Genomic DNA, 23313 nt, shown 5'->3' with positions numbered 1-23313 from the left:
AATATAGGGAATGTGCCAAGATTCAGGGCCATTTTCTTGGAAGACATGTGGTCTGAAGGAGATCTTAAAAGATCAGCAGGAACTAAATGGGTGAATAGGGTGGGGACTGGGAAGAGAGGTATTCTAGAAATAACAGAAAAAAAGGCAAAAATAGTATACTATGTGAGAAATATAAAAAAGACTGGAAAGTGTAAAGTAAGCAGAGGTGACAGATGAAGCTGGAGAGGCTCACAGGGACCAGACCATGGAGGCATTTGTGTGTGCCTTTTGGAATCTCATTCGTGATCACAGAGGTGATGGAGCAGCAGTGAGGGGGGCCTGGAGGTGAGTGTTAGGGTCAGGTTCACATTTAGCTGCATCATTAGTAGTCTTGGAAAGATGCATTAGGGAGAGGGGGAGTGTTCAGAACTGGAAACGGGGAGAGCAGTGAGGAGGCAGCTGTGGCAGCAAAGACAAATGAGGCAGAGCAGGAGTAGTAGGGATGGAGCAGAGAGTCTGCACTGGAGAAATATTTAGGAGGTAAAGTAGGTGACAAAGCTTTCAGTACTGCATATGTATTGGATATACAAGAAAGAGTCAAGGATGATCTTGGAGTTTTAATTTTGGTGTCGAAGGTGATGGAGGTGCTACAGAAAGAAGCTAAAGGTTTAGGGAAGTGAGGCCCATTTGAATTCTGTACTGGTTGAGGCTACAGTGTTTGAAGGAGAATCCAGGCCGTGCCATCTTGCTGGAAGTTGGTATAAAAGTTTAAAGCATAGAGGAAAAGTATAGACTGGAGATATACATATTTTCAAGTCATGAGTATGTAGGTACGGGTTGAAAGCATGTAGGTATGGTCATGTAACTTGAAGAAAATTTAGAGAAGGGACAGAAGAGTGGTGCAAGGAAAGAAGCTCAGAGAATTTAACCCTGGATGAAAGCAGTGGGGCAGGGGAAGACTAACACGTCAAGGAGACAGGGACAGGATGGATGGAAAGATGCAATCGAGAACTAGCGAGAAAGAAAAAAAAAATCTCTGACAGCTGGTAGTTGGCCTGGCAACATGGCTAGGCTATGGCGATCCAATGCTGAGCATAAGTGATTTTACAGACTATTAACTCCAGACAAGGTTACTCTGTAATTGTGGTACAAGACAAAAACAAGACCACTCCATAATCAGATTTGAGTGCAGAAAAAACAAAAACACCATGCAATTCTTCCTAACATAATGTAACTCAGAACAAAACCCCTACTTCCTTGAATCCTCTTCAAAGTCACCCAATGTAATTCTAAATCTTATTACTAGGCTCCCCTCCCCCCACCCCTGACCCTCTGTCTGAGACATCCTCATGGTACACAGCCTCCCTAGCTGCAGGGAGTCAGTACATCTAACTTTATTTGACTATAAGTGTGTTCCTGGTGATCTTTGGCACTGGACTTTAACATTTTATAGAAGCCAGGAGTGTAGAAATGATATCCATTGAATTTGGCAAATAACTTACCGGTGACCTTTATGAGCACAGTTTTAGTAGGATATTGAGGGTAGATGCAGTGGCGTGTTGTTACTAGCTTGAGACAGATTATACACATTCTTCCTAACTGTGTTCAGTGACATCAAATTGGTAGCTGAAAATCAGCCATGGAGGAGTATCTATACCACAGAAATTGGCAAATATTATATATCTATGACTTCTTTTTTCTTCAGAAAGTTGGTTGTTAAACTTTGGGCCTCACATCATTAGATAGATGGGAGATTACAGTCGGTTGAGGAAGGAAAAAGGAGAGAGAGAATAGAGATAATGAAAAGGTTGCATAAGGCTAGGGAGAAGAGATTGGATAAGGATTAGAGGGGAAACACAGGGTCAGCAAGAATCAGAACTCAGATTGTCACCCGACTTCCTGTTCAGTGTTTATTTTACTATCGCCTCTTTACTGCACTGCTGTTGATTTAGTTTACTAGGCAGAACGTGGCAACTTACATGGGGGTCATTTCATTACAGCTTGGGAGAGAACTGGCAGTGGTTTGGATGTTTGTGAGGGCAAGGAAAGGAGAGAAAGAAGGAAACTTCTGGAGGAACATCTCCCAAATTTTCACGGGTGGCTGTCATAAACGGCACTGTCTCCAGTGTCAAACTGCTTAGGGTGGCATGTGGCTTTGCCACACAGGGCTTGTGAGGTGTTGAGCAAGCCGCTTAACTTCTTTGTGCCCCACTCTTATCTATATGAAGGTGATAGTGGTACATACCTCACAGGGTGGATGTGAAACACTTAACTGGCACATAGCAAACTCCCCGCAAATGTGAGTTAGCTGTAACTATTATTATTACTATTACTATTTCTGGACAGGAGGGTAAACCAACTAAAAATTTGCATTTTAAAATGATATATTTAGGGAATTCCCTGGTGGCACAGTGGTTGAGAATCCGCCTGCTAATGCAGAGGACACAGTTTCGATCCCTAGTCTGGGAGGATCCCACATGCTGCAGAGCAGCTAAGCCCGTGTGCAACAACTACTGAGCCTGCACTCTAGGGCCTGTGAGCCACAACTATTGAGCCCACATGCCACAGCTACTGAAGCCTGCATGCCTAGAGCCCATGCTCTGCAACAAGAGAAGCCACTGTGATGAAAAGCCTGAGCACAACAAAGAACAGCCTCTGCTTGCCACAACTACAGAAAGCCTGTATGCAGCAATGAAGACCCAAGGCAGCAAGAAAAAAATAAATGAATTAAAAAAATAAATTAAAAAAATAAAAATAAAAATGATATATTTATATATTTTTATTTATAACATTCATTGCTTTTATAACCATAAACCCCCCAGCTTTATAAAAATAAAACCTTTTTTCAGGGACAATTTACATAGTTGAGTGTTCTGCAATCCATATGGTATCCAGGAGGGGGAACTATTTAACCGCCTGCTATCCACTATAATCCATCATTTTGGGAATATGGCTGGATGAATGATTGCACTGTCTATGATAGTGACTTATGGTTAATATTCATACATAGAATTTGCTCCTTATAAACATGAAAAGTCCCATTTCCAATCTTATTGAAGTGGGAAACCTATGTGAAAATCATCATCACCACCATCATCACCAACACTTTTGTTGTGGCTTACTATGTGCTGGCATTATCCTGAGCATTTTACGTATATTAGCTCTTTTGCTACTTATTACAATGTTGTGGGATGAGCACTCTCCATTTTACAGATGAGGAAACTGAGGCACAAAGAATGTGCCTCACACTGTCACACAGCTAGTATGACAAAGGATCTGAACCTGAGCTATCTGGTTCCACCATCTGGGGATCATGTGTGAGGCAGGTTATTGTTGGAACCCAACCAGGGTCAGTTTGGGTCTCTTCCAGAAATTCTGAAGAGCTACTTTTCTTGCTTTCACTTCAGCATTAATGAGCTCTATTTCTCAAATCTACTGAAATGAAAGAAAGAAGTCATATCTAGTCCAAAATTATTCGAAGATGTTAAGACACCAATGATCAATTTGCCTGAAATCACTTTGCCCATGATCAGTACTTTATTTGATTTGTAAGAATATGACTTTTCCTTACAAATATATTATACAGTTAATAAAACAAATATTTTTGTTACTTTTGAAAACTGAGAGCATTTTCTCTACACAGGCTACACCATACGCAGTTAACTCTTGGCAGAATACTCCCTTGTGCTGCTTTAAAAAAAATTAATTTATTTATAATTTATTTATGGCTGCTTTGGGTCTTTGTTGCTGCACACGGGCTTTCTGTAGTTGTGGTGAGTGGGGGCTACCCTTTCTTGCCGTGCGTGGGCTTCTCATTGTGGTGATTTCTCTTGTTGGGGGGGGGCTCTAAGTGCACGAGCTTCAGTAGTTGTGGCTCAAGGGCTGTGGGCTCAGTAGTTGTAGCTTGAGGGCTCTAGAGCACAGGCTCAGTAGTTGTGGCGCACAGACTTAGTTGCTCTGCGGCGTGTGGGATCTTCCCAGACCAGGGCTTGAACCCTCGTCCCTCGCATTGGCAGGTGGATTCTTAACCACCGTGCCACCAGGGATGCCGGGATCAACTCGGCGACTCGAGGTGAGTGACGGGTGCCGCAAGCTTGAAGACGACACAGACACAGACTGAAGAGAAAGATGGGACCGGGGGACTCAAGACCTCTAGGATCAAGAGCCTTGCTGATTGATCCCACGTTGCTTTTATTGAGTTCTCGGCATAGCCTAAGGGTCTAACACTCCCAGGTTAATCCCATAAACAATCAAAGGCCTCACATGACTGGGGGCAATGATCTTTGTTTGCCTCCTGGGTCCTGATTTGAGCTGGGCGTGGAGAGCAAAGCAGCCCTGGGGGCAGGAGACCTCTCTCAAAAGGATTAAGGGTCTGTGCCCCACCCGTGTTGGCCCCTCTGCGACTGTGCCTGTCTTAGGTTGTTCCTCCCTTGAGGAATCTTACCCGTCTCTGGCTAACCAGTCATCCTCCAGGGCCAAACACGGTGATATAAGGAAGGCTCTATGCATCACCCCTGTTGGCCCCTCTGCGGCTGTGCCTGTCTTAGGTTGTTCCTCCTCTGAGGAAACTTACCCGTCTTTGGCTAACCAGCCATCCCTCAGGACCAAACAGGGTGATATTAGTCTCCACGCCCCGCACCCTCAGCTCCTCCACTGCTCAAGCAGGACATTCTGAATCCCATCGCTCGGCCCACATACTTCAACATTTTCAATGTTTCAAAAAGGTTCCAGAATGTCTTCCCACACAGGGAAGTCCCTATAATAACTTTAAATGGAGTATAATCTATAAAAATACTGAATCACTATGCTGTATACCTGAAACTAATATAATATTGTAAATCTTCAATAAAAAAAAATGATTCAGAATAAATCTTTGGAAGTACAAGGTAAGATATGACCCTCATTGGATATTCTTCATGATTTGCCCAAGGCCATGGCGGTGCGGGCCCTGAGAACTTGTTTCTCCCCTGTACCACTCCCTGCTGCCACCACACCCTCCCAGCCACACCTGAGGAATCATGGTGGTGACAGAAGCAGGGCCAGGACACTGGAGGTGGGGCTTTAGGTGCTGGTTGCCTGCTGACATATGGTTTTTATTCGGAGAAACCTCAAAATAGTAAATGAAAAGGGTAGATGCAGGGGGGGGTCTAAAAAGGTAGAGATTTGTGATAGGGAGTGGACTGCGGCAAAGAGGACCTGAATTCATGTGGAGAAGCGGGGTGAAGCGCTTCCAAGACTGAAATGAACATTTGTTCACGCGTACGATGTTTACTGTGCCTCCCCTGAGAGCCAGACACAGTGCTGGGCACCAGGGATACGCAGATTACTAAAACATGGTCTCTCTGTCCAAGAGTTGGCACCCGAGTGGGGAAGGCGGGGACGTAAACAGTAGAGTCTGGAGCAGCCAAGGTACAAGGTACAAAGGTGCAGCCCAGCAGGAAGTGCCCACCCCTGCCGGGGAGGGTCAGGGACCGGCTCCCGGGTTCAGCACACGCGCTCAAACTGAGTGCGGCAATGACCCACGTTCAATTTGAACACTCATCTCAAATGGCTCGAAACCTGAATGCGGTATTGTTGAAAATCAGACCACGATCCGATTCAGGGGTGAAATATTTAATTGGTGCTGCGCCGATTGAACTGTGTACACGTTGAAGCACCGAGAAGAAAAGCACTGGATGCGAGAGGGCCAAGGCAGAGCGAGACGAGGCTGTGGGTGCCCGGGGCTCCAGGTCTCTCCGGGCGGGGCGCGCTCACCCACACCCCGTGTAACCCGAGCCCGGCGCCGCCTCCCCCGCGGCTCGCGCCCGGGCCGGCCGAGCAGGTCCGGGCGGCGCGCTCTGAGTCACCGGAATCTAGGTGGGGCCGGTGCCGCGCCCCCGCGCTCAGCCCCGAGCCGCGTCTTCCAGGAGCCTCCTCCCCGCGGCCTCTTCTCTTTTGTCGCGCTGCCCGCGCTCGAGGGCCACTCTCCGCCGGCGTCCGAGCCCCGCGCGCTCCTCTCCTCCCCGCCGCCACCGTCGAGATGCTGCGCTGCGGCCTGGCCTGCGAGCGCTGCAGGTGGATCCTGCCCCTGCTGCTGCTCAGCGCCATCGTCTTCGATATCATCGCGCTGGCCGGCCGCGGCTGGCTGCAGTCGGACAATGACAGCGAGACGTCCTCGCTGTGGTGGCGGTGTACATCACCAGAAGGCAACTGTGAGAGCCTCATGGACCATGGTGAGTGCCGCCGCCTCCACGAAGTCCTCCGGGCGGCGCCCTGGGAGTGCGGAAGTCGCCCTACGGGAATGGACTGAACAGAAGGGACGAAACAGGGTAGAGAAGGCACTAAACAGGGCCGGGGGTAATGGGTGATTCAACGAAAATCTCTTTAGAACCCAGGTGCATCCATCCGACCCGAACAAAATAAAGCAGTAGCAGCTTTGAGTGGCCCAAACCAGGCTCGACACCGGAAGAAAATGGCCCTAGTTCAAACTACATTTTTCATAGAGTCTGTCGGTACAGCAAAAGATGATTTCAGCCATTTGAAAAGGGTTTGATGAGTAAATATAGTGTATATTTTCTTGTAGTATATGGAAGTATATATATACTGAAATTTCTTTCCATTCCGCTGTCTCCTCTTTTTCTTTTTATGATTAAAATATAAGTATTTAAAATGCGTACCTTCCCCAGTCTTGCTATATTATTCGTTTAACTTGAACTAAGTGAAAGCAGCTTTTTAAAAAAAGCCCTTTAAGTCAAAATTTTAGCAGTGATGATTAACAGTAGATACTGCAGTGTTTAACGCTTCAGGCTAGTTCTTATTAGAGGGAGTGTGTTTCTGGCTTAGGCCCGGCATAGCAGTTTAGAAAACTTTTATTGTAATCTGACTTGAAATCTAAAAAGCAAACACGTCTTCTACACCAGCGAAATGAAGGAGAGTTGACAATTTAATATATTGCAGATAGTGTTTTCTTTTTCCAGCATGGAGGAAGCCTCAGTGCCTACTTGTTAATAGAAGGGGCTGGAGAGGAGTTTGCTCTGGGCCGGTACCACCCCCTGCTTACTGGTAGACGGGAAGAACAGCTGGGGTCTATTGTGATTAGCGACGTGTGTGGGGTCCGGGAGAGGAGGGTTTAAGTATGAGCATAATTAGAAGCTTAAAGCCAACTACTACTGAATGGGGCCTTACCAACTGTGTTTAATAGGTTTAAACTAAGAAAGAAGGCTACCCTGTTTTGTTTTCCATTCTGTGCTAGGACCTTTGACTTGCCCCCCACCCCCAAGTGGCCCAGGGCTTTGAACCAAACTCTGTTTATTTCTGCGACCCTGTATCAGGGGCTTGGTGCTTTATCTTATCTAGTGTGGAATTATTTGGAAGTTCCCACCAGGAATTTAATCCCCCCCCCCCCCCCCCCCCCGAAGGAGGCATGGTCCTCCTTAACAGGTAATAAAATGTAAAGACTAAATGGAATTCTACTTTCCTTAAAGTCTGTGTTTTTCCTCAAAGTACAAACAGCACGCCTGCCAGAGTTTGAATTACCCCAAGTCTTTTAGGTTTTTGAAGGGAATTAATTTCTTTGAAATAATGTCTGTCTGGTTTAAATGCAATGGAGTTCAGTATCTTGTAGGGGATTTAATAGGCCTGCTTAAAACAGGTGTGTTTTTAAACAGACTTTGATAATCATATCTCACTGCAAAGACTAATATGGACCCAAAGAACATTCAGCGATCCTGGGCATATAAATTCAGAAGGTTAGTGTGCTGCGAGGGGGTTGGGGGTGGGGTGGCACGGAGAAAGGTGCAGGCAGAGCCTAGTTCAGCACTGTTGCTGGGACATGATCTGTCCTGCAAGGCTCTGGCTGTGAGCACAGCCCTCTTGTGAAACACGCACAACGCAGTTTTTCTTTTTCTCGACTTGCAGGGTGAACTCACCTTCCTAGGGTGTGGCGCGTCTAACCTCCGGCTGGTAGAGTGCTTTGTGTGTTGAAGGGAGTAAGCGGGTTTTGTTTCTGTTTTTTTCTAATTTGTCTCATTTTTTAATTAGGAGTCTAAGCATTAACTTTTTTTAATTGTAAAGAAAGACGGAACCAGTGTAGAGTTGATGTTTCAATTTGATATAGAAATTGGCCTGTAGAAAAGTTTGGTTTTCAAGTGAGTCTTGAGGGATCTAGTGGTGCTTTTGTGGTGTAGCAGGACTGATTTTTGTAAGTGGGCGGTGGCCTTCAGATTCCAATTTAGTTATTCCTGTGGCAAAGATAATCAAGTGCCAAGAATGTGTTAGACGCGGCTTTTGCTGAAGCCTTAGAATTAAATCATGAATCTAGCAACCACTGTCATTAGGTGACCGTGGGAAGAAGACAGGAGCTATGAATTCACCAGGAGAGGTCCATCCCAGGCTACTGAAGTCAAAGATGAGTTGTAGTGATTATTATACTTCAGCTCCATCTCCTGCCATGGACTGTTGGTTAATTTTGCCTCACAGCTGTAGAAATCGTGTATTCCTATCCCATAGGTTGATTATCTAGGTGTCTCTGAACTCTTGAGATTTTTAGATAGCTGCAGTTAGGCCTTGTCGAAAATAATATGTTCACATAAGTTCATACTTTATCTAAAATACAGTAATCAAAAAACAGTAATCAGTTTACACATACTCCCACATATGTAGAAACACAAGGAGTAAGGTTGATGACTCTAAAATATCTCAATATAGAGAATTAGTGTGTATATTCACCTTTAAAGAACTTCTTATGTACTAGAAAATAAACCTTGTGATTTACCATTGTAAACTACAGTATTAAGAAAGTACACCTGTTTATTACAAAGTGCTTCACAATCTCTTTTATTTGCTTATATTTATATTATTAATATGTTCATTTTGCTGGCAGATATCAGCAATAATACCAAATAGTAGAGACCTTTTTATAAAGGTAAATAATTGCTTAGAATTATGAAAAAGAAGAATGTTATAGTCTTCCTTGTCATTAATATTTTTTTTAAAGAATTTCATGTTACCATCACCTCATTTTTCCTCATCAATGAACCAAATTAAACATTGAATATTTTCTTTTACGTAATAGTAACAACTAAATAAATACAAATACTTGTTTGAACTTTTAAAAAAATCATGGTTTCTAATGCTTAAAACAGGAAAAGAAAAATCTAGACTTAAACCTTGAAACGATCATTCAAATTTCATGTATAAAGAAAATGCAAAATTAAATTTGAGTCTGTGTTCACAGATAGTATTTTTGCGCTGCTGGCACCTTCTTTTCCAGCTTTGAAGAAAGAGTACATCAGGAGGATATTTTCAGCATCAGAGATACAGATTTCAAGTTCTAAGCAAGCTCTGACTTGTCAGGGTGGAGACTAATGAAGATAAGTTTATGGGTAAATTACTGGGATAACTGAGATGAATTTATGCTCCAAGAATGATGGTGGGGAATCAGTGTGGCAGTATTGGAGAGCTTTGGCCTTGGATCTGAGCTCAGAAGTGCAGAGCCTCATTTTTACCAAAGATACCACATTGAATGTTTTTTACATGAAATCAGATTAACATAGGAAACATTTTTAGATCATCTTGCCCTATGCTTCTTAAATGTACGAGAAATGAGAAAATTATCATTACAAAATTGACAGGTTTACGTTAGCCTAAATTCAACTTAAAGGATTTCGTTTTGAGATTATGTTCTTGTGGCTTTTTGCAGAGGGGCAGGGTCAGGTATTCAAATGCTCTTATTTTATGAAAGTAGGCATTAGTAGATAGATTAATCTTTGTGGGCATGTGTTCACATTCTTACATAGTAAAACAAAAAGTTGGTCACTCAGTCGATTTTCAAAATTCAAAAATTATGTGTTGATTTATAAAATCTAGACATCTAAGAACCAGTGATCCTGCCCAGTTTACTCCACATTTGCTGTGCTTAGCAGTAACTACCAGAGTGCGTCAATTCCTTTTTAGTGACCTAATTTGTCTTTTCTCCCTGTAAATGGGCATAGACTCCTAAACTATCAGAATTAGGAGGGGTGAAGAGCTTTAGGAGCTACTCAAGCTTTCTCTAAAGCCTGCCCATCAGCATCACCCATGACTGATCTGAGCCTCTCCCTTTTTTGTTCAGCAGCTTAATTCTCTCCATGATGCTATTTGTTTAAAGGTAGCTCTCTTACACGGACAAGAGCTGAAGTGTGCTTCTCTGTAAATTCTTTTTTCCAGACTTCTACGAGCAAACAGATTTTCAAACATTTGAGGGTAGATCCCAAATTCGCTGTTAGTTATCTTGTCTGAGTTCACATGCAATTCCCTGTATTTTCCCATCTTCCCATGTTAGTTTTCCCACTCATTCTTTACAAGAAGACCATAAAGGGGTAAAGTTCTGTAAAAACCAATGGGAAAGGGTTATCATCTGGCTCAGTTTCAGGGGAAAATGTAGAGCATGTAAAGAATCTCACACCTACTGTGGAATCTCTCCCCAGTGACCCCTGCCATCGCTCTTCCTTTAAACCATGGCTTTCCTGCCTTCCAAACCTCCTGCAAAATCGTTCTTCCTATGTTGATTTTTTGGGAGGCTTTTCTGAGTCATCCTCTAGATTTTTGCTAGTAATGTGCCACAGAACAGCAGCAGCAGCAGCAGCAGCATCTGAGAGGTTGTTGGACACTCAGCATCTCAGGCCCCACCTACTAAATTGGAATCTGTATTTTAACAAGATCCCCAGGTGAATCGTAAGCACTTTTAAGTTTCTGAAGCACTGACCTGTATTACTGCAGATCTCCTCATTGAATATGCAACAGTCTTTTTGAATATATCATCCATCCTTGCTTGTGTTGATTTGTAGATAGCATGTTTTTATTTTTTCAGTTATGGTCTTATCTAGTTTTCAGTTCTGCTTGTGTACAATGTAAAGAACTTTATAGAAACAGTAGGAAGAAATCTGACAAAATCTCAGATTTCCTATGTAGGGCTTTCTGTATTGTTCATAGATGAATCCTTTATTCTGGAAAGGGAACTATCCACTAGCTGGGTGACAATTTGGTATCTGCAGGGCGCTGAGTAAGGGGCTAGGCCACAGACTATTTTGGTCGATGTTTGGTGCCCACATGTAAAACTACTGAAGAATGCAGATCCATGAAAAGAAACACTACTTTGGGGTGAAAAAGTACTGACAGTCTCCAAAATATCACCCACAATAGTAGTCGTGCTCTCCTTGTCTTAAAATAAGTTTACTTTTTTTTTTTTCTTTTCACAAGCTTAAGTTTGATTTATGGTTTCTAGCTTGATATTCAAGGTATTTATTTATTTTTACTTTTACTGCTCTTATCAGTTGATCTTACCGGCCTTTCCCAGCTCTGTTTGCCTTGTAACATTGTGTTTTAGTATATCATCTCTGGAAAAAGATATAGCATTCTTCCTCATACAAAAAACTTAAAAACATTTCCTAGAAAAAACTTGGAATTTCATTAGTGACCAGTGAATGGTTTCTGTGGTTTTCTTTTTTAATTAATTAATTTGTTTATTTATTTATTTTATTGGCTGTGTTGGGTCTTTTTTGCTGTGCGCAGGCTTTCTTTAGTTGCAGTGAGTGGGGGCTACTTTTCATTGTGGTGCGTGGGCTCCTCATTGCCATGGCTTCTCTTGTTGCGGAGCATGGGCTCTAGGTATGTGGGCTTCAGTAGTTGCAGCACATGGCCTCAATCAATAGTTGTGGCTCACGGGCTCTAAAGCGCAGGCTCAATAGTTGTGGCGCACGGGCTTAGTTGCTCCGCGGCATGTGGGATCTTCCTGGAGCAGGGCTCAAACCCGTGTCCCCTGCATTGGCAGGCGGATTCTTAACCACTGCGCTGCCTAGGAAGCCCTCTGTGTTGTTGATTTAATATTGAATCTTTGCAAATGATAGCAAAATTTGATAAGCCATGCTTCACCTAAATGGGTCTCTAATGGATCTTATTTAACAGCGGATTTATAATGTTGCTGGTTTCTTTTAGAACATAAATTTCTCCAGGTGGTACTTAGAAAATAAACTTAGGACAGAATAAATTATATATATATGAAACACCAGATTTATCTTCCTTTAAGGAAACAAAACAAACAAAAAAACATTCCTGCACAGAAATTCTGTTTAGCTGGAGTACAGCATGCTTTTGTGGTGTCAGTTCAGAGAATAATTGACAATGAAAATTCTTCACCAATCCCCTACACCCACACTCACATTCTGTTTATTTGAATTTAATGATTATATTTAATTGAATTTAATGATTGGTGTAACCATGAAAAAAAATCTATAGAAATGAGACTATAATTGACAGTAGGTCACATACTGAAAGTTACATGCTCCTTTTTGGCAGTGTTGCAATAAGTTTTTATAAGGAGATTAATCATCTATCTGAGTTGTTCTCAAATCTTAGTATGGATGAAAGAAATACCAGTAAAATGCAGATTAGAAAACGCAGTAAAATTTAGTATAGAAAATATTAATGAAGGACTGAGTTGTCTTCAGAATAGATGAAGATGGACTGTTTTTGAAGAATTGAGGACCATCTGCTGAATCATGAAAGAACTAGCTTTAGGATAAGTTTTAAAAATTGATGTTTTTCCATGGGGGTTGGTAAGTAGCGTATAATTTAGACCAAGGTATAATGTAAAAATATAAATATACAGCTCCCAAAAGGGCTGGGTAAATTTGTACATATTAGGCTCATTCTGGGTAATTACAGGAGACCAAAGGTACTTATCCGGCAGACAACGTTTCAAAATGTATGTCATGGAGAATTGCCATGTTGTAAGTCTACATGGCTGTTGGTCCCTTTCTCAGGCAGAATACTGGGCTGGGAGGACCCTGCTCGGACGTGGTAGGATCCATCACATCATCTTACAACAGAACAGTCATTTACATGAGACAGCAGATTGCCTGCCTTGTTATCCAACAGTCAGGACCTTCAAAACCACGTCAAGATTTCTGTGTTAAATGATTCAGTGTGGGTGTTTCCACGCTGCAAGGAGCAAGTTTTACATGTTCTACTTCCAAGGCAGCCTTTCTCCAGACAAACTGTTGCTTAACTTTCCACTTTGATTTCCTTTAGACTCAGCATTTTAAATAAGGGAGACGCTAATTGAGTGGATTTAACATTAACATAGGAAAAGTTCTTAAAATGATCTGTTTATATTTACATTCACCTGCTGGTTTTAGGTTAGGTGAATTGGCTTACTATTTCTTTTATTTAATTCCTTCCAAGTACCTGAAACTGAATGTAAATTACACTTCGGCTGTAGTGTCAGAGGAAGTAGTAATAGCAATAATCTAACTTTGTATTAATCTTCCTCAAATAAATAGTAAAATGATTGACATTACTCTTTATAGCAATATCCTAATTTATTTAGCTATACTTTAAAAACCTTAATCTTTGATTGTCAGAGTCTGATTATGAAATATGTTCCTTGTTAGGATGTTTTTCTTGTTTTTATTGAAAACTCACATCCTGCTATACTATTGATCTTCATTATGTTTGCATCCCTCTGGGGGCTTATACAGCTGTGCTGCCTTTTCACTGAACAGTTTTAAACCTGTGAACTCACCTCAAAAGGAAAAATCAGTGTCTGCTTATTGGAATTTAATGATTATATTTAATCGAATTTAATGATTGGCAGTAGCCATGCAAAAATCTATAGAAATGAGACTATAATTGACAGTGGGTCACATACTGAAAGTTACATGCTCCTTTTTGGCAATGCTGCAGCTATTTTTATAAGAAGATTAATCATCTGTCTTAGTTCTCAAACTTTAGTAGAAGTGTAAGAAATACTAGTGAAATGCGAATTCCTGGGTACTACCTTTCCAACTCTGATTCAGTATGTCTGGAGGGACGCACAGGAATCCACATTTTTAAGCACCACTGATGATTTTGAGTCAGTGGTCTATGGGCTAGACTGTGAGATGGTCTGATTAATTAATGTTCTTTCCAAAGCGTGGTCCCTTTTCTCTGGAAAATTACCTTACTCGAAAGACAAGGCAAAAATGAGAAAAGAGACTTACTCAAGTTCACATTTTGGCTTTATCCATGTTTATTTTAAGACAACACATTTCTATTCTACCTCGGTCCTAAAATCTCTTCTTGAACTCACAGGAAGAGCAAGACTTGGAGGAAAGTAATAAAAATTATAAACATAAAACTAGGCCCACTCATTTACTGCCATGCCACCATCCTGACCAGTGCCACTAAAGGGTAATTTGTGTGAAAACATGGTATTTGAGCATGTAAAAAAAAATGAGCATGTGTCATCTCCTTAATTACCTATTATGCCCCAGCCATTCATGAATCTAGATGAAGATTTGGAGGGAGTGTGGGGGCTGGAGAGGGGAATGGGGAGCTTAGTCCAGGTTTGTCCTTAACAGTTGAAGTATAAACATGCAGTGGAGAGCTGAGAAACAGTCTTCATGTGACAGTGTAGAACCTTGAGAACGTAGATTAAAATGAAAACTTGAGGTACTAGAGAAAGTCATAGGAATACATGAGGGCGCTTTTGAACAATGAGGTCTGGAGAATTAATAGTGCCATGACTTTTCACACAAGAGCTCTCATCCTCACAGCAATCCTGAAATAAGGCATTTTAGCCTTGGTTAACAGATGTACAGACTGACAGTGGCTAATAAGTGGTAGGGGCAGGGTATGAATGAAGGCCAGCTGGCTCCAAGCCCTCGTTCTTTCTGCTAGTCCTTATCTTTGTCTAACATTGACCAATCCAGTGACCCCAGATTACGTGAGGATGTGTTTGCCAGCCAAGCTGTCTTAAAGTTGGAGGAAGACCAGTGCCGAGGTGCATGCAACTCTCCTTTTCAAATGCAATAAAGAGAAATAGTTGAGTGCGTGTTCATCCATTAACGAATGAGTGGATAAACATAATGTGGGCTCTGTGTACAATAGAATAATTATTGGTCATAAAAAGGAATGAAGTCCTATAGTACTTTGCTGTGCCACAGAAGTACCTTATTGCTGTCTTGTTTCATCACACAGAATTTTAAAAGGTGTACTTAAAGGTTGAGATTTAATAAAATTAATAAAAGCCACTGCTTCATCAAGGGCACACACACACAAAAGAATGAAGTCGTAATCCATGCTGCTACAACATGGGTGAACCTGGAAAATGTTATGCTAAGTGAAAGCGTAAGACAGTTATAAAGGCCACATAGTATATAATTCCGTTTATATGAAATGTCCAGAATAAGCAAATTTACGAAGACAGACCATAGATTAGTGGTTGCTGGAAGCTGAAGGAAGAGGGGAGGGATTAATAGACATGGGTTTCTTTTCGGAGTGATAACATTTTTGGAATTGTAAGTGGTGATGGTTGTACAACCCTGTAAATATAGGAAAAACTACTGAATTGTACACTTCAAATAGGTGAATTTTCTAATGTGTAAATTATATCTTAAAAAAAAAAAGAGTCATGTTCTAGATTCAGACAGGCTGGATATCAGACTCGGCTGCCAGCTATGTGGCTATGCGCAGGTTATCTGGACTCTCAAAGCCTAGTATAATCTCACTTCTAAAATAGAAATAACAGACTGTGAACCTTAAAAAGTTATTGTGAGGATTCAGAGAGTTGAGGCATGGCAGGTTCTTAGCCCTGCGCCTGGTGCAGAGCAGTTACTTCATACATGTCAGTTACTACCTCTAGAGAGAAGGTTGTGTGGAAGAGATCTTACAAATCCAGGTTGAACAGTAGGAGTGATTGGCTGGGACTTCCCTGGTCGTGCAGTAGTTAAGAATCTGCCTGCCAGATGTAGAGAACGGACTTGAGGACACGGGGTTGGGGGTGGGCAAAGGGGAAGCTGGGACAAAGTGAGAGAGTAGCATTGACGTATATACACTGCCAAATGTAAAATAGCTAGTGGGAAGTTGCTGCATAGCATAGGGAGATCAACTTGATGATGGGTGATGACAGAGGGCTGGGATAGGGAGGGTGGGAGGGAGTTGCAGGAGGGAGGGGATATGGGGATATATGTATATATACAGCTGATTCACTTGGGTGTACCTCAAAAACTGGCACAAGAGTGTAAAGCAATTATGTTCCAATAAAGAGCTTAAAAAAAAAAAAGAATCTGCCTGCCAACGCAGGGGACACGGGTTCGATCTCTGGTCTGGGAAGATGCCACATGCTGAGGAGCAACCAAGCCCGTGCGCCACAACTACCAGGCCTGCGCTCTAGAGCCTGAGAGCCACAGCTACTGAGCCCACGTGCTCCAACTACTGAAGCCTGCGTGCCTAGAGGCTGTGCTCCGCAACAAGAGAAGCCACCACAGTAAGAAGCCCACGTACTGCAAGGAAGAATAGCCCCGCTTGCCACAACTAGAGAAAGCCCATGCGGGTGCGCAGCAACGAAGACCCAATGCAGCCATAAATAAATAAATAAATAAATAAATAAATAAATTTATGGAAAAAAAAAAAAGAATTATTGTCTGGAATCCTTAGCTTGGGAGTCATGACTCTTCTCTTCCCACAGGCGCAGAGCACAATGACCCAGGGCTGGAGCTGCCCATGTAGATCTTCAAATCTAGAACTCAGTTTCCACCTCATCCTGATTGTTTTTAGGGCCCATGTCAATAATTGAGAATTAGCAATACATTCTGAATACTTCAGAAGTTAAATTTAAGGCAAAAATTTAGAAAGGTTGTTTACATCTAGACTTCTATAAAATTACAGCTACTTTACAATTAAATTGTTTTATTTTACATCTCTGCCTAGTCATTAGTACTGTTGTTTTCACTAATTATTTTTGCATGAAACCAAACCTTAATATGGAACAAAGATCCTTTTAAAGGTATTTGAAACAGTTCTTGAAGAGATTGTAATTTGGATTGTTCGATAGCAAAATTGTTGTTTATTGTGGCCGTGTTATAGTAGAACTTGAGTGACTCTTTTAAATATACCTGTTTATATGGTCAGTTTATTAAATGAGATACAATGTAATGGAGTTTACTTTCATTTCGGATGTATAAACATTTGCCCCAAAACCGAGGGGATAAGGCATTACTGCATATCAGTATGTTAATGTCCTACCTATGGGTTGCCTATTCTTCCCTTAAAATATGGAGATGCATAAGTATTGTCAAAAGAAAAACTGTTCTTCTGCTCAAATATAATTAGTAGAAAGAAAAAAAAACCCTGTTGATGCTCTGATAAGTAATTTTTAAAGTTGGCACGTCTGTCTTATTAATTGCTGTTTCTTTTTTCCTGTAGCGTGGGGAAGGGCAGCCGCCGCCATGCTCTTCTGTGGCTTCATCATCCTGGTGATCAGTTTCATCCTCTCCTTCTTCGCCCTCTGTGGACCCCAAATGCTTGTCTTCCTAAGAGTGATTGGAGGCCTTCTGGCCCTGGCCGGTAAGACTGTGCACCAGCAATCCTTTATTTCTATCTGCAGTGGACATCAGTATAGTAATGTCCAAGCCACAAAGATCTCTGACAATACAGTTCCTGATCTGTTCTCGGAAAATGTATCACCAAAGGCAGAAGTCACAGAGGGGAGATGTATTTTAAGAGCTGGATCCCTTTTCTCCTCTGCTTGAGATAGCATTCCAGTTCCGTGCCCCCCCATCCAAGTGAGGAAGGTTGTCACTCTACCTGCTGCTATCTCTTGTAGATGACCCCATGTCCTTGACACCCCTGTCCCGAGGGACCAGGCCTGTGTCAGCACTGGAGGTGCAGTGTCTCCACAGTGGTCCCAGGCTGGCCTCCCATGAGCCTAATGCTGAAGGGACTGGAATGTCCCTGAACCATTGCACTTGTTGAAGGCGTTTTGTCGTTTTATGATGTGGTGGGTCACAGAAGGGTTTTCTGGAGTAGGATGGGGGGTACTGGGAGGGGCCAGACTTGAAATTGCCTCCTCACAGCTTAGAGCCAGGGTTGGGGGATGGGAAGCTTAGTTATGTGGGTGGGTGGGGCTCGGAGTGAACATTTATTAAGGGAATACAAGAACTAGGAATCTAGGAGCAAGAATCTAGAGACAGGAAATTATTTGAAATTTTGGGTGGGCTCCTGGCACTAGGGAATTCTGTCAAAGGAGCAGGACTCCAGGCACAGAGCTGGATTTGGATGCAAAACTGGATTTCCTGGGAGGGGAAAGAAGACAATGCGGATAAGGGCAAAGCGAGGTCACAGGCCATTTCTCAAGGTACCAACTTAGGCTCAGGGAACCAAAGCCGAAAATCCAGCCACAGACCTGGGGTGTAAATACAAAGCAAGTAGGTGGTCTTGGAAACAAGTCAGAAGCCTTGTAACTAGAGGGCTCCATAAGATCAGGCACGAGCCTGAGGGGGACCACTGTCTACAGGGTTCCCTGAGTACAGAGGAGGTGATTGTAGGCTCTAGGGTAGGATGAGTGAGGAGCAAAAAGGCCCTGGCTCGGAGGAAGGTGGTAGCCTCTGAGAACCAGCCAGTGCAGGTCTGGCCCTCCCCTGTACATTTAAACGTCTCTTGATTCAAAATAAAGTTTACTCGAGTGTTCCTCATGTTTCAAAGTTTACTTTTGGAACAATATTTTAGAATCAGAAATGGCTAGGAATCACAAAACATGTGAGGAATCTTGTTGAATCCCACCTCCACTTTTATTTGGTGTTTTGTCGTTCAACTTTATAAGACCTTATCAAAGACACAACTTGATATAGCTTCCTATCACATCTTAGAAGACTAGGTAGATGCCTGTATAAATCACCATTAGAAAAAACACACTGGGACATTAACACTCATTGAAAAATTCTTGTAAATATCATATGACCCATTAATTCCACTGCTAGGTATATATCCAAAAGAACTAAAAGCAGGGATTTGAATAAATACTTATACACCCACGTTCATAGCAGCATTATTCACAATAGCTGAAAGGTAGAAACAACCCAAGTGTTCATCAACAGATAAATAAACAAAATGTAAGCTATACATACAACGGAATATTATTCAGCCATAAAAAGGGATGAAATTTTGATGTATGCTACAACATGGGTGGACCTTGAAAACATGCTGAAAGAGATAAGGTGGACACAGAAGGATGAATATTTTTTGATTTCACTTGTATGAAGTACCTGGAATAGGTAAATTGACAGACAGAAAGTAGATTAGAGGTTACCAACGGCCAAGGGGAGGGAGGTTATGGGTATATATTGAGGATGTTGAAAAATATTTAGGTATAGATAGTGGTGATGGTTACACAACATTGTGAATGTATTTAATGCCACTGAATTGTACACTTAGCAAATGGTTAAGATGATAAATATTATGTGGTGTATATTTTGCCACAGTTGAAAAAAATTCTAGTAAAACTCTTGTCCATTTTAACATTAAAACATTAAGATCTAGTAATTGCCATCTCTAGCTACCAGGGTTGCAGGAGTTATTGTAAAGAAAACGTGTTCTGATGAGTTTCAGTACATAAACAGCTGAACGGTCATGCTTAATCCCATGTTCTCATTTTACAATTTAATTTTCCTCCTCTTCTTCCCAGTTTGACAAGTATTGATAGAATGGGAAATGTTTAACAGAAAAATAAAAAGCCTAGACATCTCAATACATTTATAGTGGTAATGCTGAAGAAGGACTACTTGATTTTTAAGATATATTTCATAGCAACAATTATTTTTAATTTGATGTGTGTATATTATTGGATTAAAATCAGAAAAATTCAGCACTGATACAATTTAGATTTTGTAGAAACTGATCCAAACCATTACAAGAACTTCATGTACGATGAACCAAAATGGGTAAATAACAATATTTAACATTTATTACTAGGCATATTAGAGAAAAATGCAGAGAAGTGTTACTTTTGTGTCTTACACAGTAATTTGCAGTAAGTGACAAACTTAACTAGTGAGAGTTTGCTATTTAAAGTAGACAAGAAACAGAAATATTTAAGATCTGGCAGGTTATAAAGGGCAATCTTGGTGTAAAGAAGAATAGTATAAATTGGGAAATAGAAGCAACAAATATAGCAATTAAGGGAAAAAAAAAATTAGTTGAGGGTGTAACTGTGGAGCTAGCAGAAACAAATTTAGGTGAAGGAAAAGTGGTGGTGAGGATTATCTACTCCCCGACACACTACTGAGGGCACAGCCAGCTGGTCCCTCTTTGTGAAGAGTAGCATCTGAGTGTTACAGTGGTAAAATCTGCTCATACCTTAAGTCATGGAAATGCACATATGAAATACTAAGTAAAAAAATGCATAGCATAGCGGGTGTGTACTGTTTAGAGCTTTACAGAATTATGCATGTTCATTGAAGAAGACTAGAAAGTGGATTTAATAAAGGTCCTTTCATTTTTAGGCAACGTAAAATGTCAATACATGATTAATAATAATTGTAATAATGTGACTCATATCAAAGAGTGTAGAAATCTTTTTGACATATGTTTTCTTTCCCGTATCTCCCCTTTCACTTTTTCAAAGCACAGTGATGATTCCTCTCTTTTACTTCTATTCCCCCAGCCTGGAATGCTCTTCTTCCTGGCCTCCAGCTCTTCATTTCTATTTATTCTTCAGATTCCCCCTTCCTCTGCAGGCTTTTCTGGTGATTCTCCCATTGATCGTTCACACCATGTTTCATTGCTGTATTTAGTCATTCACTTATTGAATTAGAATTAATGGCATATTACTGAATGTCAGTTTTGAGTCGTATATCTGTATCTGTGTGCGCACACGTGTGTATACATATTTTATTTTTGCTGACACTGAAAATATTAACTTATCTGTTTGGCACAGGAAATGCAAACCTGGAAGAGTAGGCTCTTCTCTACCCTCTTGCTTTCTATTGTACACCACAATTTGACACTTTTCACGTTAGTATATGTAATGCTTACACAGGTACTATGGAGTGAATCTCTAATTTTCTGTCTGTATTTCATATATTCAGTATTCTGCTCAGTGCCAGCTATCTCTGACACACAATATTCAACTATCTTTTTTGGCTTATGATTAACTAGATTCTCGCAGCCCCTTTTATCAGCATTATTTAGGTGGATTTAACCCTTATTTTAAGGCAAAAATGTTGTGGAAGAGGAGTTAACCTGTTGTTACCATGCTTTCATTCGTTCATGCATTCATATTTTGGAATTTTTTTTCCTCATTTTAGCTATATTCCAGATCATCTCCCTGGTGATTTACCCTGTGAAGTACACCCAGACCTTTGAACTTCATAAGCGCACAGATGTCACTTATATCTATAACTGGGCCTATGGCTTCGGGTGGGCAGCCACGATTATCCTGATTGGCTGTGCCTTCTTCTTCTGTTGCCTCCCCAACTATGAAGATGACCTGCTGGGCAATGCCAAGCCCAGGTACTTCTACACATCTGCCTAAGGTGGGGGATGAGCAGAAGAGCACCACTGCTGCTGAGATGGAGTCCAGAGAAAGAAACTGTTTTCCCCGGGATACTTTGAACCTGTTTTGGGGGCAGTCTTCATATCATAAAACTATAGGCAAAATGCTAAAATAATTTGGGAGAGAAGATTTCTTAAATGGTGTTATAGTTTCATATTCATCTTTTATATATGTTTTGTAGAGTTAAACAAGACTTACTTCTTTTACCTAATTACTCATATGCCAATGTTTCCTTATACCTAGTCATACCATTTCTCTTGCATTTGTGAAAGAATATGAGTATGAAACTAATCACACAATTTATAAGGTAAAAATGAGAAGGCGTCAAAGATTTGAGTAATCTGATCAGGTTTCTGTTTTTCCCAGATGGAATGGACTGGGTCTATTAAAGACTAAGGAGAAGAGGAAGATATTGGTAAAAATTGCCAGTGACCAATATTCTAAAAAAAAAATACAAAAAATAAGTATTTTTTCAAGCCTTCAGCTATTTAAAGAAGCAAAATAATTTCCTAAATACGTATCATTTGTGAGAATTTCTAATTAATATTGTGAATAATTGATTTGGGGCTAAGCTTCCTGTTAACTTGATACGGCATCTAAGAAAGCATTCTTTCATGGCCAAAGCCTGTTGCAGTAGTAAGGCCTCCCTAAGTAGTGAAATCTTAAGATGAAATTTTCTCTTTTGAACTGGTTTGTAGGGTTGGGGTGTGGTAAAGTGCTATACTAGTAATTCTGTGTTGCTATACGTTCTAGACTAGAGTAGATTGGATTAAAAGATGGACTGGTCTCATTCGTCATAAGCTCTAGGTGGGATTAAGTTGTTCAGGAAGGCATTAGGAGGACCATTCTCGTCACAAAAGTAACATTAAAACAACCTAAAGAGAAGAAATGGCTTGAGTTTTTCATCTTAGGCTTGACCAGGCTCTAATCATGTAGACACAGCTTCTGATAGATTGCAACTGTAAGCAAAAACTTAAATATGGTTAAAAACCTGGTTTTCCTTGGTAAACGGATTAAAAATATCTGATGTAAACATGCAACAGGAGAATTCAGGGATGTGGGATTCCTCTGAATGGCAAATATGATATATCATGTGGATTATTTTTTTTTTACTATTTGTACTTACATAATGAAAACCAATTCATTTTATATATCAAATTATTATTTTGTAAGTCGTAAAACTAAGCAGTTGCAGTTTTCATTATGAATTTTCCCAATAAACCAGGTGTTCTAATCTTGTTTCTAATTTGCATTTTTTTTGGTTTTTGCTTCCCCCACCCCCCTGCAAATCTGGGGAATGGAAGTTTTAAAAAATGTTTTGAGTGGAGTAGTAAGAGCATTGGGTAAAATGAAAAGTTGCTTTTATCATTTTCATGTTTTACGGGTCTTGCTTATTTTAGGTGAGCATTAAAAAAATCAAATTTTGAATGAGTTTAATGGATTCTGGTAGTCTACTTCCTGAACTTCTTTCTCAAAGACCAATACCCGGGATGCAGATATCAAACAGTACGTATCCCATGCTGCCACCAGAGGGAATGGACCAAGAGCTTTCTGGTAGGTCCAGGTGCCAGAGAACATTAGTGTGCTTTAGCTGGCGGTTCTCCCATCTCCCGTGGCACAGCTTCCTGCTTGGGATGGAATCTTCTTCCCTTCTGGTCATGAGATCACAAGCAGTCTCTTTACTTCTTTTCCTCTTGTCCATCTTCCATTTTCTGGTTGATGGTTTTTTTGTTCCCTCATGGCTTGTAGGTGAGTTCTACCCAGGTGTATATAAATGTGAAGAAGGGTTACAGGGTAGCATGGTGGGAGAATGAGGATATTTCTTAGTGCTTCTGTCGGTCAGTTGGTCGTTGGCAGTTACTTTTCTTCTGTGCTTTTCAAAATTTGAGGTGAATGTTTCTCATCATAAATCCACAAGGATCTGGTCTGAGTGATTATTTACAACAAAATTAAAACAAAAAAATCTGTGACAGGGTTTGAAGTGATCATTAACAATGTTTAAAATA

General features: G+C 41.1%; 1 protein-coding gene across 1 annotated transcript; it reads left to right on the top strand.

Moving 5' to 3' along the window:
* Positions 1–5898: 5898 nt before the first annotated feature.
* Positions 5899–22546, top strand: PERP (p53 apoptosis effector related to PMP22). The gene is made up of 3 exons (XM_057740335.1): positions 5899–6191; positions 17182–17322; positions 21060–22546. The coding sequence occupies exons 1-3, from the start codon at positions 5999–6001 to the stop codon at positions 21284–21286; spliced, it is 561 nt and encodes a 186-aa protein (XP_057596318.1). The 5' UTR covers positions 5899–5998; the 3' UTR covers positions 21287–22546.
* The last annotated feature ends 767 nt before the right edge of the window (positions 22547–23313 follow it).

The sequence above is a fragment of the Hippopotamus amphibius genome, chromosome 6 (genome assembly GCF_030028045.1).
Source record: "Hippopotamus amphibius kiboko isolate mHipAmp2 chromosome 6, mHipAmp2.hap2, whole genome shotgun sequence".
NCBI classification, from domain to species: Eukaryota; Metazoa; Chordata; class Mammalia; order Artiodactyla; family Hippopotamidae; genus Hippopotamus; species Hippopotamus amphibius.
Note: the sequence above shows the minus strand (reverse complement) of the source record. Positions and strands in the feature narration are given on the sequence as shown.

Coding starts and splice junctions, on each gene's coding strand:
- PERP (XM_057740335.1), top strand. CDS start 5,999: ATGCTGCGCTGCGGCCTGGCCTGCGAGCGCTGCAGGTGGATCCTGCCC. Junction 6,192..17,181: donor TGAGAGCCTCATGGACCATG/GTGAGTGCCGCC, acceptor TTTTTCCTGTAG/CGTGGGGAAGGGCAGCCGCC. Junction 17,323..21,059: donor AGGCCTTCTGGCCCTGGCCG/GTAAGACTGTGC, acceptor TCCTCATTTTAG/CTATATTCCAGATCATCTCC.